Raw genomic sequence first — 20,810 nt, 5'->3', positions numbered from 1 at the left:
TTTAAATTTGGGCTTTTAGTGACTAAAACCATCCAAAGAATTAATGAACCGGCGATGGTTTATGACATTGAGTTTTTGACGCCAACAATCACATACATTTGAAAAAGTAATACAATATGGAGATATTTAATTACGATGACACATCAACAATTTAATTTTGAGAATAAATTTTGTCACATTGAGTTTTTTTTTTTTTTCGAATCTAAAGTAATACGGAAATATAATAAAGATTGAATCAAATTACATCAACAATTATTTCTGTTGGTTTAACATGCAGAAATTACTCCGAAAAAAACTGATCTTTAATACCAAATTACATCAAATTGTTCCACGAGAAAACTACTTTGAAGATTAATAAACTACAAGAAAATTAAAAGTTTAAAACTACTTGAAGATTAATTCGACAACTTAATATTACTCTAGTATGAATATCACTAAACAAGAGCTAGTGATCCTCCATTTATTGAAAGTTGAAGATTGATCATCAAATTCCTGATTCCACGCATCCACCTTTAGATTCATCATGATCGACAAGAAGGGCAAACTGTTTCTTGAACATGCTACAGATGATCATGTAGAAATTCAGACTGTTGAATTCAAACAGCACGTTAGCCTTCAACAGGTACACCTCAGCATCAATGGCGTTTAATCCAATAGCACCATTCTTTCTCACGGGTTCCACAACAGCGTTAACAAACAACAAATAAAGCACAACAATCATATAGAAGTACCTAAATCCATTCAACTTTTCAAAATTCTTAGCGCTCATCCCACGAGTGCACATCGACACCATCGAACAAATAATGGGGTATATCATGAGACTACAAGTGATTAGATCTATCAGATTCATCCAGTCGTTAATGGAATCGCTAGAATCCCCAATCACTGTTTTAACTACATTTGCTAAAACCTGAAGTGGGATCAAAAACAGTAAAACCATTCTATCCACATTTTGCATAATCGGCTCCATGAAATAACAACCAGAAGCGATTAGCTGGATCACAATAGACAAACGGACAACACTGATGAACTTAGAAATGTAGAAGAAGAGATCCGATCCATGAGTACCTGTAACGTTCACAGCTTCATCGATCAAGCTAAGTGCCTTCACTACAACCAATCCAGCCATTAGTAGATGAATCCGGCGAAAAGTTGGCTTGACTTTGAAGCAAGCCGAGATCCAGTACACTAGAAAGCACAGATAAACGATGGAAAAGGCGAAGTAAACAGATGAGAGCTGAGGGAAGCAGTTCCCGTTGAAGAATGAGTAGAGAGAGCACGTTTTGTGGAAGGGGGAGTGAGCATAAGGGGAGGGAGCAGGAGCGAGGTAATCAGGCTGGGTCGTCGGGGATTCCATCTCCGCGGTGGTGGAAGTGGGTGGTGCAGAGATGAAGAAGAAAAGGAGAAGAAGAGCAGTGAAAGGTGTTGCTAAAACCCTCATTTTGGTTTGCAGGTGATCGGAAAATTGGAAGAAAATTTTTGGTGGTATTTTGTTTATGGAAAGGAATAGTTATATATATACTGTCAGGAAGATTCCAGACACTAGGTCACTAGGGCTGCATTTTTTTTTTTCAGAAAGATTTTGGTGATTTGATAAATATCAAATTAAAATATATTTTTTACAACTTCTTTTCTTTTATACTTTTCTTTTGTTTATGCATAAGGACCTTCTTTTCTTTTTGTATTGTCCTTATTTAATCTCCAGGTTTATAATTGCATAAATATGGTCCCATATAAATCTTTAGGTTTTAGATAAATGAGAGGTGCACAACAACTATATAAAGACATCTTGTATGCATTGTCCTTTATATTTTGCTAATAGGATATTTAAAGTAGAATTACCCGATATATATATATATATATATATATATATATATATATATATATATATATATATATATATATATATATATATATATATTGAGAGAGAGAGAGAGCTAGGTTTATGTATTTAAAGTAATTATTGTGTTATCGTATGTATAAATGTGGGTCAATCAAAATTAAATAATGAAATAAATAAATAAGGGTAATTTAGTAATTTGCTTAGTAAATTCCAAAAATAATCCCTTTAATAATGGTATTGACTAAATAAATAAGCGTGTCTTCCTCAATTTCCCACCCGATAAAGCCCTAACATCCTAGAGGGTATCGACGCTTTCAGATCGTGTACAGAAACCCCTCACTGATCGTCCACAAGTTCTAATCGGAAATCCGGAGTTGCAACCTTTATCTAATCGAGAGTTGAGAATTACTGTACATCTAATCGAAGGTAGTCATGGAGGAACCCTTCACTGACGAAGGAATTTTTCAAACTCATACCCACATAATTACAACATATAAATCGATTGTATTCATCAATTTCGTCTTTGATAGCAAAACCCCAGATGCTTAACTATGTAGAAAGTTAAAGGGGGCGGTGTCCTTGTTCGATATCTGGGGCAACGTATTTGGTAGATCTTCCCAACAATTTCAATTATAATATTTGCATTTGTTGATTATATTAGTCAAATAACTATGTACAGTAATTGTTGTAATCCGTTAGCTTGATATTGGTCGTTGCGTTAATTTTTTTAGGGTTCCAGAATTCAAGGACGATGACTAGGAAATCATCTACTTGCGATTTCTATGAGAACTCGAATCTTGCTTCTATTTACTCGGGATGTGTCAATTACTGGTAAAATTTTTTATTTTTTTTAGTATTTTGTAGTGTTTTAATTTAGCAATTCAGCTTAAACAGGCATCAATTTGTACTCCATTTGCTCCCAAAGCGGATTTACATTCTAATTTTGAAACTTGAATTAATATCTCCTTTATACAGGTTGAATTCATATGGCACAAATTTGACATCATTAAAGAGTCGTTGAGATTCTTTATACTCAAAATTGAGTGAAGTTCTTGTTGCAAAGGTTTGATCATCTCCATAGCTTGTCTTTTTTCTGATTCTTTTGACAGGAAATGATTAATTTGCTTTTCATGTTCCTCTCTACTTGTTTGATTTCTTCATACCCATTGGTTGCTCTGATCAGTAACAGGTTCTCTTCCCTTTTCTTTTTGTTTGAATGTTAGATAGAAATCATTAGGGTGTTTGGGTTTGTTTCATTTGATAGAAACCAATGGGTGTTTGGATTGGGTGTTTGACAGGGAAGGAAAGGAAATCAAAAGCAAATTGCTCATTACACACTTCATCAGATTTAGCCTCGTGTTGTATCATTTGAGGAACAGGTTTGTTTCATACTAAATCATCAATCATCCATCATCTATGCATAGTTCAGTAGCAGCATTAGAACGTTTTGAAGTAGAGATAAAGTACATTGGTTTGTTGGAGGTGCAACAATTTTGTGAGTAGGACTCTATATGTCATCCCAAGATGGTGTTAGCTCTTTTTATATTATCTACTAAGATAGTCTCGTTAGGATCTATAAGATGACATCCTTTAGTAGTTTAATTTTATTTGGGACTAATATATATATATATATATATATATATATATATATATATATATATATATATATATATATATATATATATCAGAATTAGCAGTTTTTTGGCTGCATTTTATGAATTGATTCATATTTCAATTTAAGTTTTTTTTTTTTTTTTTTTTCTGGTTTAACACTTCATTTATGTGGACAGTGCATGATCTTGACAAGATTGAATTCTGAAAAGGTATCAAGTATGTTTATGTAGATGATTCAATGGATGATATTAGTGAGATTCCAATTCTATTGGAATGGAATCACGAATTCCAATTCTATTGGAATGGACTGACGAATTCCAATTTTGTGGGATCACAGAAGTTAATGCTTGAAGAACAGACCACAAATTTGAAATGGACCACATTATTCTTTTAGAATGTATTAGTCGTTGTTAGATTTTGATGTTTTCTTTCCCGTTTTGATTGTTTTTTAGTTTTATTCTTTAACAATAAATGTAATTCTTAACAAGTGTTATCCGTATTCTATAAGAAATAGTGTATTTTTTTGTTTTTATTTTTCAATTGATTGTTCAAGAATGTGTTATTCTATAAAAAAATTTAAATTCATGATCAAGAAATAGGTTCAAGAATATTTTTATTATTTATAGTTCAAGAATTTTTTTATTTTTGAATATATTCATAAACATATTCTGTTAGAATTTCCGAATTAAAAGAATTATAATTTGTAAAATCGGATTTTTAAAATTAATAAAATCTATGATCCCTTAAAAAAATGCAATTTTCCTTTATTAAATCCATATTAATTGACTAAATTACCCTTGTAATTAATTAACATGATATTTTTTAATTATATTTAATTCAATAATATATATTAATCACTTTCTTAAAATAAGTAAATTTGATTGGCCTACATTTATGCATACAATAACACAATAATTACTTTGAATAGAATAACCTAAGCCTATATATATATATATATATATATATATATATATATATATATATATATATATATATATATATATATATATATATATATATATATATATATATAGGGAAAAGTGAATATATGGTTGTCATGTATGCAGGGTCGGCTCTATTTGTATCTCAACAAAGATAGGGCTTAGGGCCCCCACTTCAATGGGGCCCCACTTAATCAAATACCCAATACCTATTATCTCTAATGTCCATATTATATTAGTGAATCTCGATCGCTAGCCTTCACGCACGTCTCAAAAATTCTGTTCATTTTCTTCTACAAGCGACCATTCTTCTTCTTCTCCATTCTTGGACTTTGAATCTCTGATTAGCGATTACGATTCTAGGCTCCTCCATTCTCGGCTTGTCAGCTTCTCCATAACAACATAAATGATATTCTGATAACTCCTTCTCATGATTTGTACTTTTGTAGGTAAACTCCATTCTTCAAAAATCAAAACAATCACAATTTGATCATCTGAACTCTGAAGGAAAGATTCAAAGATCGATTATCTGTCATCTACTCATCTGATTATCTATCACTGAAGGTAAACCCCATCAACCCATTGTTCAAAAATTTATGATATTTCTCAAACTAAAGTTCACTGTTAAACTTCAATGGTTTCAGTTATACTTTATTACTTTGTGAATTGTGAACTGTAACACAAAGGGCCCCAAATTTTTGGTTCGCTTAGAGCCCCCAAACTTGTTGAGCCGCCCCTGCATGTATGTAATATTAAGTATATAATCATCAAAATTGACTTCATTTTGATTAAAAAAACACAAATTTTTCATTGTTAGCTTCTTTCTATTGCTTTTGAGCTCGTATTATTTCATATTTTAAAATTTATCTCCAACATCTATGTATTTCAGATGTGTTGTTTATATTTGACATCTAGTGGCTTCATAACTTTCTTTGACACCTACCATATGTATACTTGCATGGTTCTTTATGATGTTTTATGAGAAGAAATTTATTGGGTCTTTAATGAGCAATTTCAATCTTTCATGATAGTTTTCTATACACTACTAGAACAACAACATTTTACGACGCGCAAACCATGACACTCGTTAATTTATGTTACGCAAAAGAGAGTGACATTAAAAAAGTGTCATCTCTTCATAAAATTTAAGCATTTAGGTCACGCATTATTGTGTGCCCTTGAATTAGTGTCGTAAGAAAAAAAAAATTAAAACACGGAGGGCGCTTTATATTAAATGTGCATCCTTTGTAAGTGTCGCTTTATAATTTTAATGAACGCGCTTTTAGTAGATAGGGGGAAAATGAAATCCCCAAAATTTTGAAAACGCTCATTGTTCTTTTCTCCCCTCTCCCTCTTCTCTTGTCTCCAATCCATTTCTCCACTACTTGTTAATATTCTCATTTGATCTCTGCTCGATCTCCTTCTTATCAGTATCATCAAACATCTCGTTTGTCGCCCCCTCCCTATCTATAACAAACCACTCTCTCTCTCTCTCTCCCATTACCCACCACAAATGGTTTTTCGAACACAAGTCAGGGAAAACCTAGGTCGATTCTCCAGGTTTTAGCAACAAATTTGTGGACATCCATAAACATATTGTGAGTTCAAATTCATCTTATGAAATCAACATTCCCTCAATTTCCATTTGATGCAGGTAATACACGACCAACTATAAGTCTCTTTCTTTCTCTCTCTCTCTCTCTCTCTCTCTGCCCCTTACAGTTCGACAACCACCCAGTCACCCACCACCCTTCGTCTTCTCTCTGGTTCACCACCGCCACTAATAAAGCCCCATTATACCACCAGCACAACATACCACAAGATTAAAGAATGAAACATTGGGTTTGTGTTTTTGAATCCCAGGTACAACATTTGATGAGGTTATTTTTTCTTAGTCTGCTAATTTAGTATTTTTTTGGTTTTTTAGGGCTTCTCATGGTGTGATGATGATGCAAAGAAGGGTGACACCGGTCCGCTGAGTCACCCCTTCGACTTCTTACACTTGGGTAAGATAATTATATATTTAAGGTATTTTTGTTTTTTTGTTTCAAATTGCTTCTCAACGCCTACGATCCTCAGCCCATCCCTTCTCTTCTGTCTTTTGAAATCATATCTATTTTAGAACTCAATTTTATATTTTTTTAGGTCTTTAATCTTGATCCTTTTGGTTTTATAATCGTTCTTCTACCTCTTCTGCCCTACTTCGTCACTCTTGTCCAGGTCTTTATTTTCGCATCCTTTTTTTTGTTCTTGTTCATAATTTTGGGATTATCTCATATTATTGGAATCGGGCCTTCTTTCATTAGAATTTTTGCAATCGATAAGTTGGGTTTGTTGAAGCAAGAATTAAGAATAACTGGTCGATTTTGTTTTTGGGATGCCTACCAAGTGTTTGATGTTTTGTCTCAGTGGGCCTGCTTCTCGATTTAAACTGTCTCCATATAGAAAGTAATAGTTTAAACATAAGTGAGCATAAAGTATGTCTCTTTTTCAATGCGATTAGCCCTTTCATATGTCGATATGTCTGGAGTTTTTGTTTTACTATGAACTTGATATGATCTTACAGGAGAAAGGAGCTGATGAAAATTTCTCTCAAGGCAATGGGCAGAGCTATTAACAAAACTGTTATGATAGCTGAATTAATTAAGGTAAAATTAGTTAGTGATTCATATAACAATTTTGATTCTTTCCATACCTATATATCATCTTTATTTTTTTTCTGATTAAAAAAACTTGTTGTTTCAGAGAAGGATTGCTGGTCTTCATCAAATTACATCTATTGGTTTCGCCGATATAACAGATATGTGGGAACCACTAGAAGAATGCCATCTCCCGTAAGAACATTTTTTTTATTTTTTCTTGATGTTATAATGACATGGAAATAACTTTTTTTTCCTTGAATTTAGTCTTGAAACTACCCGCCACGTGTCAGTGATTACGATTACCTTGTCAAGAAAAGAGCTTGACACATCATCCATCGATATGTGAGGATCTGTTGAACATCAAAAATCATATGGACGGGATATGGATCTTGTTTGGAGACTTTAACACTGTGAGGAGACCGGATGAGCGCTACAACTCCCAATTTTGTCCGTTGTCAACATTTAGTATTTTTCTTGTCAATATTTGTGGTAGCACTTCCCCGGGAACTATCCGACCACTGCCAAATAGTGTTACAATCCTATGTACTAGACTTTGGGAAGAATCCTTTTCGTTTTTTAACTCGTGGATGAGGAGAGATGGATTTGATTTGGTGGTGTGTAAGGCATGTGAGAATTTCTGGGGGTATGGATTCCCAGACGGTTATCTCGCTGCAAAATTAAGGTTCCTTAAAAAGGAGATTAGGAATTAGAGGGCTAAAGAATTCCTAAAGGATTCGGAAGAGTTGAGGAGGGCAAAATCTAGAGTCCAGGAGTTGGATTTGGAATCTAAAACTCGAATCCGTGGTGACTCTGAACTAGAAGATCGCAGAACTTATTTTTAAAAAAAAATGAACTCGAAAAGTTGGCATCCCTTGACCTAAAACAGAAATCGAGGGTGAAGTGGGTTGTGGATGGGGATGAAAACACAAAATTTTTTCATGGTTTTGTTAAAAGAAAAAGCAAAGGAACAACATTCATGGTTTGATTATAAATGGATCTTGGAACACTGATGCTAAGGCAATTAAGAAGGAAGTGTTTGAGTTCTATAAGGCGAAGTTTCATAAAAAATGGCCTTACATACCTAAACTTATCAGTTAAAAATTCAATGCCCTGGACTCGATTACTAGCACCAACTTAGAGGCTCCATTTTTCTGTCGATGAAATTAAAAGCGCTGCTTGGGCTTGTGAAGGTGAGAAGACTCCTGGGCCTGGTGGCTTCACCTTCAGTTTTATAAAGAGATATTAGGACATGGTGAAAGATGATATCGTTCCCTGTGTAAAATATTTTGAGCAGTACGAAAATCTCGAATATGGATGCAACTCATCTTTCATTACCCTTGTTACAAAGATCAAAGATCCTCTCAAACTCTGTGATTTCCGACCAATTAATCTCATTGGATGTGTTTACAAGATAATATCCAAACTGCTAGCCACTCGGCTCAAAGGTGTAATTGGTCATAACATTGGGGAAGTTCGGTCGACATTTATTGAAGGGCGGAATATACTTGATGGTCCGCTTGTCATCAAAGAAATATGTACTTGGGCAAAGAAATTCAAGAAGAAGATTCTACTATTCCAGGTTGATTTTGACAAAGCTTTTGATTCTAGAAATTGGGAGTATCTTGTCTCCATTCTCGAAAAAATTGGGTACGGGGAAAAATAGAGAGGGTGGATAAAGGGGTGCTTAAACACAGCTAGGGTCTCCATTCTTGTCAATGGTTCGGCTACGTACAAGTTCTCCATGGTACAGGGTGTTAGACAAGGTGATCCACTCTCACCCTATCTCTTCATAGTCGCAATGGAAGGTCTAAATGTAGCTATGAATTTAACATGTGAGAAAGGTCTACTCTCCAGGATTAAGGTACCAAATTGTGGTCTATCAGTGTTGCACCTATTTTATGCAGACGATGCTCTTTGCGTTGGGGAATGGTCCAAAGAAAATATTAAAACACTAGCTAGAATCCTCCGATGCTTTCACATGGTGTCTGGGCTTAATGTTAATTTTAGTATGTCACGGTTGTTGGCGTTGGTGTTAACCCAAGGGAAGTATCTCGATGGGCTACACCTCTTGGTTGTAAACCTAAAGAACTACCATTTACCTACCTGGAGGTCGCTGTCGGTACGAACATGAAACCGTTGAATCATTGGAAACCGGTGGTCGAGAAGTTCCAACATAAGTTATCATTATGGAAACAAAAACCCTATATTTTGGAGGAAGATTAACACTAGTAAAGGTTGTGATGGGGAACCTACCAACTTACTACTTCTCTTTATTTGTGGCTCCAATCGGAAGCATTGATAAGCTTGAAAAAATTAGGAGGAGATTCTTATGGGGAGGATGGAAAATAAGAGGAAGGTACATTAGACTTCTTGGGAAAAGGCGATCGAACCAAAAGAAGTAGGTGGTTTGGGGGTGGGTTCTTTGAGGGCCTTAAACATAGCCCTTATTGTTAAATGGTGGTGGAGGGTTAGAGAGAACCAGAGGTTATCCCTATAGGAAAGTGTAATATCGGGATGTCATAATCTCAATAATAAACTGGCAAATAGTATATCTAAAAAAACTCTCAGTGGAGTTTGGAATAATATTTCTGAAGTCAAAAAGGATCTGCATAAGTACATAATTAATATTGAAAATATCTTTATAAAAGTGGTGGGTAAAGGTGATGATACTTTGTTCTGGATTAATAGATTGATTGGTCCGGTCCCCATAAAAGCTGCTTTCTCAGAGTTGTACTATCTGGAGAGGAAAAAACACTACAAGGTTGAAGATAGATTGTCCGCGGCGAGACTCTCCTAGGACTGGTCTGTTATCCCTTCGACTGTTTCTCAGTTGCAGGAAATTCGATCGATCACCACACTTATGGGACATTACAACCAACCGATTGTAGTGACCGCTGAATGTGTTCACTATCTAGCGATGGTGCTTTCCATGTAGGTGTTCTTCGAAGAAGGATTGAGGATTCGGGGAGCACTCCATCAATCGGTGTTATTGATTGGATATATGAAGTCCTAGTCAAGCTTAATTGTTTCGGCTGGAGGGCGAATCTTGGATGCATTCTTGTTTTGGTGGAGCTTGAAGCAAGAGGGTTGCTCAATGGGTCTAACATATGTGGTGACTGTTTAACTGAGGTTGAATTAGCAGACCATGTGCTGGTAAAGTGTTCATTCACAAAGGAGATTTGGAGCAAGGTTCTGGCTTGGCGTGTATTACCCAAACCATCATTAAACAAGGTTAGTGACATTGTTAGTTTTGCTGCTAAATCGTGTCACTATTTCGAGAAAAGGAGGAATCTTATTAGTATTTGCTACGGCTCTCTTTGGTGGATTTGGAAGTCCAGATGCGATAGAATATTTAAAAGAAATGGGGTTCCATCTGATACGGTGGTAGATATTATAAAGTCTGATGTATTCACTTGGTTGAAGCTTAGGGGAGACAAGCGCTCATATGTTTGGGCTGAATGGTGTTCTTGCACGTTTTCCTATTTGTGAACTTCCTTGTTTTGTCTCCCTTTGCCTAGTTACTTGTTAGACTTTGGTGGGGGTTATTTTTGATAATTTATTTGCCGGTTCCAAAAAAACAAAAATACAAGCTTTACATCTGGTACATTTTCAACACTACGTTATTCAGCTGAGACTAACAAAAGCTCCAATTACTTAGTGGTCAAACAATAAATTTCTTTTTATACTCCGTATTTAAATATGTTAATAAGAGATTACCTTAACAAACATTTTCCAATGCAGGAGGAAGATGCAATAAGCATTGAATGAGGCTCACAGCAGGGGCGGATCCAAGGGGTATCCCAGGGTAGCCCGAGATACTCCTCAAAAAAATTTAGGTAGTATAATATTTTTAGAAATATTTTGTTTTAGTAGTGTATATATACGCAACCCTTTATTTATAAGCACAAACAAATAGCTAGTCTACGGATTAAGGTGTTGGCTTATTGAAATAAAGGTCTTGGGGTCAATTCTTGCTCCATACAAATCCTTTGTTTACATTTCTTTTATTTTTCCAACTATTTTATTCTTTTATTTTCCCAACTATTCTATCCCACATCGCCAAACGAATGTACACCCAATTATTTTCATATATTATATAAACTTGTTATCCTCATGCTTCATTTGATATCTACTTTGAGTCCAACATCAATTCAAGTATCAAAAGATACTTTAACTTCATGTATATATAACATGACTTGAAGTTAGCTAAGGATTTGATTAAGGTTTGGGTTTAAAACCAAAACCAGACCAGAAAACCCAAGTACAAACTAAAAGCAGAAACACCGAACCGATGGGTTTGGGTTCAGTTCGGTTTTAAAAGTTTCAAAATCGAGGTCATCGGTTTTAGGTCAAAACTGACCCTACCCGCCCCATGCTCAGCTGTTATGGTGATAACTGAAAAAAAAAAACAATTAGGATACCCCTTTGCTTTGAGTCTGGCTCTGCCACTGGCTCACAGCCTCATACGATTAGTTGTCAATAATTTCTTTCCCCCTGTCATCCCAATGGCATGTATTAATAGTTAAAGTAAGCATATACCCCGTAAGCACGTAATTGACAAAAAGATTTATGGATTTTGTGTAATACCTGGGTTTTTATAATTCGATTGTGTTTTTCTATTTTTTTGGTAGTTTTATAGTCTAGGGAAGGGTAAAAGCAATGAGCGAAGCTGGAGGCAAGAAAGAAATAGTCGCAAAATTTATATATTTTTAGCCTGCAGGCGCAGGGAACCTCTTTTTATTCAAGTGCGACTAATTTGTTGTATATGGACATGAGGCGCCCAAACGTATGGGTTGATGTCATTTTCTCGGGATTTGGGCCTCTTTAAGAGCATGGGACCTTAGGGTTTTGTCATTTTCAACCTCCACCTCACCAAGAACACCTCTAATGAAACCCTAGCCTCCATTGAAGTGTTTGGAGCTCATCATCTCTCCTAAATCTATTTTGGTGCTCTTTTGATGATCTTTTAGTACTTTAGAGAGAAGAAAACAAGAAAGATTGTTCAAGGAAGCTTTGCATTGGCGGAGATGATGTGTAGATTTATACCTACTAGTTTTATATTTACAAACCTAACCTCTTAACTATTTAATCGCACTTAGGCAATGTACCTAGTCCAATTATAGTATAGTAAAAGAAGTCCGGTGTCGAACTCAGGGAATAATATTTAATTAATAAAATAACTATTAAAAGCTAAAGTAAGAAAAAACATTTAAAGTGGGGGGTTTTATCTGATTTTTCAAGATCAAGTTAATTTAATACTAAATCAACTAAAAAAACTAAAGCAAGAAAATAACTAACACGATTGTAAACCAAAAGAATAACGACACTTAGCTTTGAATCACCATTTTTCATATGGTTAGTTTCAAAACATTGATTAATTTCAGTTGGTTACCAATATAAAAATTATTAGAAGTCCTGGTCTGATCTCCTAACGTCTTCACCAATTTATGAACTACTATGCAATGATCTTACACAAGTAGACACTAAATTGATTATTTAAGAGTATTGGGCTATGAATGATATATCTAGGATTAATTATCTATGATCTAGAAAAATAACCAAAACATAAATTATGATCTAACTATGTTCTATAGCATAGTTAAAGCAACTATCTTTATTACCTATTTTAGGATTTGTCCAATCATTAGCTCTAACAATTTAAGACTCATAAACAATTAGGTAACAAATTCATGCAATTAAATTGATCATTCAGGTACACAAAACTTGGAATGTAAGCAACAAAGATTGAAACTTTTAACATACTAGGCTTTGACATATCAAACATAAGTTAAACCAACTTCATAAAATCCATGAAAAGAGAAGCTATCACATAGTATTAGGGTTCATCATTACCAAAAGAAAGTCTAATGATTTAGCTCATAGTTGTAGAAAAGAAACACATAAACACATCGAAAACTAAGCTAGAAATGATAAAACCTACACAAAATGAATGAATAATGTGAATTCCTTACTCCAATTTCTTGATCTCTTGATCTCTAATATTTTTATGCCTTCCAAGGTGTCTTGTAAGGTATTGTTTGCTCTTTAATCGCAACTTTCTACTCTATAACTCTTAATTTCGACCTAATTATTGGGATATATACACTTTCCAAAATCTGGTCGCCATGACATGGGAAATAGGTGCCACGTCGTGGTGGTAGGATTCCTTGTCGCACACGTACTCGTAGACTGACACGGGGAGTTTTCAACAATTTTTTATTCGTCACGTCATGACACAGTCATTGTCACGACGCGAGAACAGAAAATTTGCATTTTGCGCAAAAACAAAAGTCGTCCGAAATTTTGTCTAGTTTCCCGAACATTTTGATTCTCGTCAGTCGAAGGTACAAATCATGATATATGGCCAAAACAGTGACGAAGGGTCAAGTTGGCAACAACATCCATTTTGTGTCTTTTTCAGCTACGTTCTCCTCCTTTTGCACGTTTTCTTCATCTTTCTTCTCCTAGTTTCATCTCCAGTCCTCTAAGTATCCAACTCTTGTCATTTTCAGCTCCTTTTCCTTAAGAATGTCCTTTTTGGCTACAAAATAGAATTTAACATTATAAGTACCAAATATCTTCACATTTTACCAAAATGTAACTTAGATGCATGCATTATAATAGTGCCTAAATAAGTGTATAAATATGGAAATATTAGGATATCAACCTTTTTATCATTTCTAGACCTTGGTATGACTTAAAGATTCAAGTTTTATTGGTTTTCACCTTTAGATCTATGAGTATTTTATGTTTTAGTCCATTATTTGGTGTTTTGGTCCCTTTGATGGTTTGATAATTGGAGTTTGGACAACTCCATGATCTTTGAGTTATGTTTTACTTCATATATGATGTTTAAGTGAAGTAGAGAGTCCATGCAAGAGCTCTCTATACCCACAAATGGGATCTTGGACTTTTTGGAATCTAAGGCTTTAGATATGGTTGGTTTGGGGTGTTCAAAAGGATAAAGTTTGAAAATTGATCCAATTAGACAATATTTGGTTCCAATTTTGAGAATTGGAAGTTTAGACTTATAGGTTTAAGTAAAAAAACATAAGAGCTAAATTAGGTTAGATGCACAGTGTCTTTTTAAGGCGTTTGAGCACTTTTGAAAATATTTGAGACGTATTTGTTTTATCCTTGGAACCTAACTGCTTTGTCCCGTAGTGGGTGATGGGCTCCCAAGAGAGGGTGCGGGCTCCTATTGACCAAAAGTTGACTTTTTGACCTTTTGACTAGGTTTGACTTTGGGTGAAATTTTAGGGTTTTGGGTATTAGAATGAGGTTTGAATTTTATCTAATGTCTAGGTGATTCGTAGGACTGACCTTTAAATTATTCGTTTGCAATCATAATTATCTGATTTTCTTTGAGGTGAGTTTTTCACTTTTCACTATAATATGTAGGACACTGATGTTAATGTATTCTTGTTGTTTGTATGTTTACATGCTTCGTTGGGTTGGGCCCGATAGGTTGTGTCCATTAAGGTTTGGGCCCATTATGGAGGGTTGGGCTTATTATTAAGGAGTGGGCCCATTATTGATGATTGGGCCTATTATTTAGGGTTGGGTCCATTATTTGTGTTATATTCGTTATTTTTAGAGTTGTCAAAAATCAACCTAACCCACCAACCTAACTCGAACCCAACCTAAAACTAGTAGGTTGGCTTGAGATTTTCAACCCATTTAGGATAAATGGGTCAACCCACTTAACCCATTTAATTAAATAGGTTGGGTTGGGTAATGTTGTCAACCCGTTTTCAGCCCACCAAGCCTTTTAACTTTAATATATATTTAATTTGGAAATTATTTAAATATTACCATGTACTAATCTAATTATTAATTTATAAATTACAATGTTGTATTATTATTTTTGTTTTAAAAAATGTAATCCTAATTGCTATCTTTTTTTTTTTTGCGCCGACAACACTAGTCACTCTTCAAAATCATTTCGAAGCTACATATATTTAATGTTATTGGAATAATTTCTTTGTATTTGTGAATTGGGATTGTGCTTTTATTATACTTTGAAAGTTTATTTAAGTTTTAAACTAATTTAATGTTGGGTTTTAAGTATAACATCATTCTTATGGTGTACATGCAACCCTAATTGCTTTGGATCTAGGTTTTTCTATTATAAAAATAAAACTATGAATACCAAAGCAATAACCCTATGACTAGAATACATATTTTGAAATTGGCATATGATTAGGGTTAGAAACTTTACCTCTATTGTTATGTAGCAATAACAAGTTTAATCCTTCTTGATCTTGACTTCTGAAAGCCGAGTGTCCTGAGTGTTTCACCTTTAATGGAGTCACAAACACTCAATGCAAGGAAGATGACATGGGAGAGAAGGATTTCTACACCTTAGGGTTTCACAAAGGAATTAGCCGAAAATACTGTGTATAAGGGGATATTTATAGTTGAGGCTATTAGGGTTTTAAGGTGAAAACCCTAACTTCCTTTCTTAGACCTTAAGCAATCAATGGAGCCCTTCTAGAAATCCCCTTGGAAGAAATCTTTATGGGCTTCCTATAGATTTCGTCCAATCCCTTCTATTAGGAATCCATAGCCCAACTTGCAACAATTAGATAATTGCAATATTAGTCCCCTTTATTTAATCAGTCTCTTTTGATCGCCAAATTAATTCTAAATTAATTTATGATCAATACTAATTAAAAAGACTAAACAGCACAAATGGTCCCCTTGGTTTGCTTAAAATTGCCACTTTGGTCCAAAAAGATTTTGACTAGGACAACATGTTCAAAGTTTGCATTTTGTTGTGATTTTAGTCCAATTTAATTTAAAAATATTTAAAATGACGGATTTGCCCTTGGAATTTTCTTTTTCTATTTTTTTTATTTATTTAAATGTTTTCTAATTAAAAAAATAAAAACTCTCTCTCTCTCTCTCTCTCTCTCTCTCTCTCTCAGACACACACATGCGTATGCCCCCTTTCACAAAATCGATCCCTCTTCACAATCGATCCTTCTTATCTCTCTCTTAGAGAATGCTGACCATACACCTCCATTATCTTCAGGCCCTGACCTTCATCGACATAAGGATTTCACCATTGTTTGCCTTTATAATCTTCCACCATACTTCATCCTCGATCGGAGGGGATATAGATTTGAAACAAGGATGATGAAAAAAACCATCACCGTCACTGTTGTATTCCTCCTTGCTCCTACAATCGGACCACCACCTATTTACGAAACCCTAGATTTAGAGAAGAAGGATTCTACATTGACGATGCAGAAGAAGGATCATCGTTGCAAACCCTAGCTCATCCCTTTTCATAGATCTTTCATCATCGGAGAAGAAATGTTATCAGAGTACCTCTAGTGTTCACAGGTTTGTAGAGGGAATAAGGATGAAAGCAACAAGGTGTTGGTGGAAATCTCGATGGTAGCAGGTGGTGATAACTCGTTTTTATGTTGGCAACGGTGGTTGTGGGGTGGCGAGGCTACCTCTGTTACTTTTCTATTCGACGACAAATAACGAGGGAAAAGGGAGGGAATCAATTATCAGTGATCGGAGAAGGTGTGGGTGGGGAGAATCGCAGAAAATAGTGGGGAAGATGGGGTCGTGGCAATTGTGGTTTATTATGGTTAGAACCCATCGTGTGTGGGTTTTTCTCCAAGAGAGAGAGAAAGAGGACATTTTAACGGAGAGAGAGAGAGAGAGTGGGAGAGAGAGTACTTTTTAATTTCTATAAAAAAATATTCAAAAAAGAAAATACAAAGGAAAAATTCAGGGGAAAAATCGTCATTATAAAAATGTTTAAAGCAAATTGGACCAAACTCGCAAGAAAATGAAAAGTTTGGACCTATGGTGCTAGACCAAACTTTTTTGGACCAAAGTGACAATTTTCAACTAACCACAGGGACCATTTGTGCAATTTTTTCAATTAAATAATATGATTTCCAAATAATATATTAATCTTGTATTATATTAATAAAACCATTTTTAGTACCAATTTATTATACATATAATAAATTCTACTCTCTCTCCTCTTGTCATCTTATCAAGTTGCATGAGTGAAGACAACCAAAAAGGACCATGCTCATAATCAAATCAAGTACATACAAAAAATAGTTATGGGCTTAGACACCTAATCTAATATTTAAGTGGTGTAATATTTAGTTAATTTATTTAATTTTATATTTAAGTGGGTTTACCAAGGTTCAACCCATTTATGTAATCGGTTGGGTTGAGAATTACATAAATGGGTCAACTCGATGACAACTCATTTATCTGAAAGGTTGGGTTGGGTTGGAAATATCTACCCATTTAAATAAAAAGGTTGGGCTGGATTGAAATTTTCAACCCAATTAACAAATGGGTTGAACCCGAACCCAACCCAGGTCGACCCATTTCTAGCTCTAGTTATTTTAGGGAACTCACTACGCTTTGTACTTACCATTTAATTTAAAATGTTTCAGATTGTTCTGGCAGCAAGAGAATGTAGCACCTGGTTTTTGGTACGTATTCTTTCTATTAGTCATTTAAATATTTTACATTTTGGCTTTGGACTCGGTGAGTTGAAGGACCAAATCGCTGAGTAGAAGCGACTTGGGACGCGGGACTTAAGTTGTGGACTCGTCGAGTCGAGTCCCGGACTCGACGAGTAGACACTCTCTAGACAAAAAACCCTAATATGAGGGTTTGCACCCTATTTAAGCAACCTTATAACAGCCTCCCTCGTCCCTTATGCTCCCAGAAACCCTCTATAGAGAATCCTAGCCGTTGTTGAAGCAATCTAAGTAATTTTGGTGGATTTTGGTGGTTGTAATCTTAAGAAGGAAGGAGAAGAGCTTGAGGAAACAGGAGAAGACCAGAGGAGTCCAAGTTTGTGCCTCATCTTCAATCCTCAGAAGGTATAAAGTTGCTAACTTGCTTGTTCAATTGATAGATCCCATCTTGTGGAGAATTAGGGCTTTTATGAGCTATTTTAGGTAGCCAACCATGAATGCAAGTATGGTTGGGGACAAGGCTTCGGATCTAGGTCCTTTGAGGGGTCACAAGGCAGAAAGTGGGTGCTTTTCCACCCAAAGAAGACCCCATGCAACCCAAGAACTTGTTTTAGGACATTTTGAGCTTAAACTCCCATGCATGCACATAAAGTTTGTAACTTTACGTGCTATATCGATTGTAGAAGCCTAGATCTATCTTTTGATCAAAGGTTGTACACCAAAAATCGAAGAAATAGACTTGGACAGTGTTGACTCGGCGAGTCATTCTTGGGACTCGGCGAGTCCAAGGTTAGACTCCCCTTTTCTGTTATGGGTTGAAAAGACCTAGTGGAGTGTTGGAAAGGTTTTAGAGGGTCCAAGGGAGTGACCCAACGTATTGGGCCAAGCCATAGTCCTGGAGTGCATAGGACACGCCGAGTGCATGAGCAAACTCGGCGAGTCCAAGGAAATCTCCCAACTCTTGAAGATGAACTCGACGAGTTGTTCATACAACTCGGCGAGTCGAGGACAGGACTGGTTCATTGGATAAGGATAGACTCGAAGAGTTATTCATACAACTCGGCGAGTCGGATGAAGGTTCACCCGATTTTCGTATAGAAGGAGAACTCGTCGAGTCATTTCTAATCTCGACGAGTAGGGACGTGGATGAGGACAGTTAAGAGGATAGGGACTCGGCGAGTTGGCGGCCCAACTCGGCGAGTCAGGTCAACGGGAAGTTGACTTTGGCTTTGACTTTGAGTTGGACTTGGTTGAGGGTAAAATAGTCATTTTACCCTAAGAGTAGATACCAGTTCTGACTGCATGTTTTGTGGGGATTGTAGCCAGAGGATTTCTGGAGCGACAGCAGGCAGAGACTTCCCACACAGTTTGACAGCAGCTACTTGATCGAGGTGAGTTACCTTCCAGTAGTGGTGGGTCTACGGACACAATGTTGGCCTACCAGTAGGAGCTGTATGATTAGATGATTGTCTCCGTGATATTCATCTAGGTTGCTACTACCTGATATGTTTATGTGTTAGTAAGATATGATGCTATGTGCTAGTGACAGTAGGGGAGATAGTCCCCCGATTACCGGTCGATAGGGCCAAAGGGGGTAGTCATACCCAGTCATGCTAGATAGAATACGATTACGTGTTACATGTTATATGGTAGTAGTAGAGGGGTGAAATAGTCCCCAGTATCCGGTCGAGAGGACCGAAGGGGAGGCCAGCACCCAGATATGCTAGGCAGTATCCGGTCGAGAGGACCGAAGGGGAGGCCAACACCCAGATATGCTAAGCAGTATCCGGTCGAGAGGACTGAAGGGGTAGGTCGGGCACCCAGATATGTCTGACAATATGTATGTATGTTTGTATTTTATGTGATTGTATGGTATGTGGTATTATGGGGGAACTCGCTAAGCTTCGTGCTTACAGTTTTCAGTTTTGTTTCAGGTACTTCTTCAGCTAAAGGGAAAGAGTCGGCGCAGTAGCTGCACATTATACACACACCTCAGATTCCGCTTTATGAGTTCTCCTTGGGATTGTACTCTAATATTATCACTATTCTATGTTATGGAATCTCAAACATTTTATGCGGTTTATGAAATGTTATGAATTGGCAATGTTTCAGTTACTTCTTCAAACAGTAAAGTAATTAATTAAACGAAAATTTTTAGACATGATTTTTGGGTGGTTACAAGTTGGTATTAGAGCCCTGGTTTGAGGGATTCGGACACACCCTCGGGGGTGTTTGAACTCAAATCGAGGGATTAAAAGCTTTTACAAGAAAATAGTTTTCTAAAGACTAAAATAAAGAGTTTTGAGAAAGGACGAAGTGTGTGATGTGTGCAACCGGTCGAGATCAAGTAAGTTTTCCCCAAAATACCCATACAAGTTTATGTTATATTTATCTGCTTCAGTGTAACAGCATGCTAGAATTAGACTAAGGATCTAGGGATGATGCCTTATGTGCCCGCTTTATGTGTTTCAGCTTATATGAATTGCATGCTAGTATCAGGTAGACCGCAGTAGGATGGCATGTTAGGTTATGCCTAATAGTATGAGCTTAGCATCGCATACTAGTACAGTTTCCTGTTATGAGGATAGATTTGCTTGAGTAGTTTCCTGTGTCCGAATGCTACTTGCTTTGTGCTTTGTGGGACTTTGAATAATGGGAGTTAGCCATTAGGTAAATGTGTCGTGTCACATGTTATTAGGGTTGAATAATCTCAGAGTGCTGGATTTGGCCCTATTGCGCAACTCTCGTTTGAGTCTAACCGTTGTAGGGACGAGTCCTTTACTCGAAGGATTATTTGAGCCTCGTCATATGTGATAATATTCAGGTGATGGCTAATTGGCATTACAAGGAGGACCTCAGTAGCTGAGGATTGGTTTGATTGAAGTCAGGGATTTACCTAGGGCAAACCTAGGATGAGAATAGCAAAGATCAGTAGTAGTAGAAGGGACTTGGTGGAGTCGAGGCGGTACTTGAAGAGAGTACGGATAGATGTGGAAGGTAGTAGGGGCCCATACTACTGAAAGCAGAGGATCTGTAATTAAATCAAGGAAGGTTGAGGCAAGACCAAGGAACTCATGATAGATGTAATACCTCTATATGTATTAGTATCTCTGACGGTTGTCATTATGTATTGCAAAATGGTGGTGCTACGTCTGAGACCAACAGTTGGCAGCTTAGGAGAGGGATCGGGTTCGAGTTCAGGCTCCGAACCAGTGGATGAGAGTCTACGTAAGTTCATCGCGTCCGCGATCACTAGAGGCATCCTTGAGGCGACCTCGGTCATCTTTGGGGTCGATCA

At 36.3% G+C, this 20,810-nt stretch overlaps 2 protein-coding genes across 2 annotated transcripts; one reads left to right on the top strand and one right to left on the bottom strand.

Moving 5' to 3' along the window:
* Nucleotides 1-484: 484 nt before the first annotated feature.
* Nucleotides 485-1,441, bottom strand: LOC111906442 (protein CANDIDATE G-PROTEIN COUPLED RECEPTOR 7). The gene has a single exon (XM_023902207.1). It carries the CDS (start codon nt 1,439-1,441, stop codon nt 485-487), a length of 957 nt encoding a protein of 318 aa, XP_023757975.1.
* A 4,787-nt stretch (nt 1,442-6,228) lies between these two features.
* On the top strand, nt 6,229-7,386 carry LOC128133711 (uncharacterized). The gene is made up of 5 exons (XM_052771234.1): nt 6,229-6,261; nt 6,326-6,426; nt 6,965-7,046; nt 7,144-7,232; nt 7,305-7,386. Exons 1-5 carry the CDS (start codon nt 6,229-6,231, stop codon nt 7,384-7,386), a joined length of 387 nt encoding a protein of 128 aa, XP_052627194.1.
* Nucleotides 7,387-20,810: the final 13,424 nt, after the last annotated feature.

This window comes from Lactuca sativa, chromosome 4 (assembly GCF_002870075.4).
Source record: "Lactuca sativa cultivar Salinas chromosome 4, Lsat_Salinas_v11, whole genome shotgun sequence".
NCBI lineage: Eukaryota > Viridiplantae > Streptophyta > Magnoliopsida > Asterales > Asteraceae > Lactuca > Lactuca sativa.
Note: the sequence above shows the minus strand (reverse complement) of the source record. Positions and strands in the feature narration are given on the sequence as shown.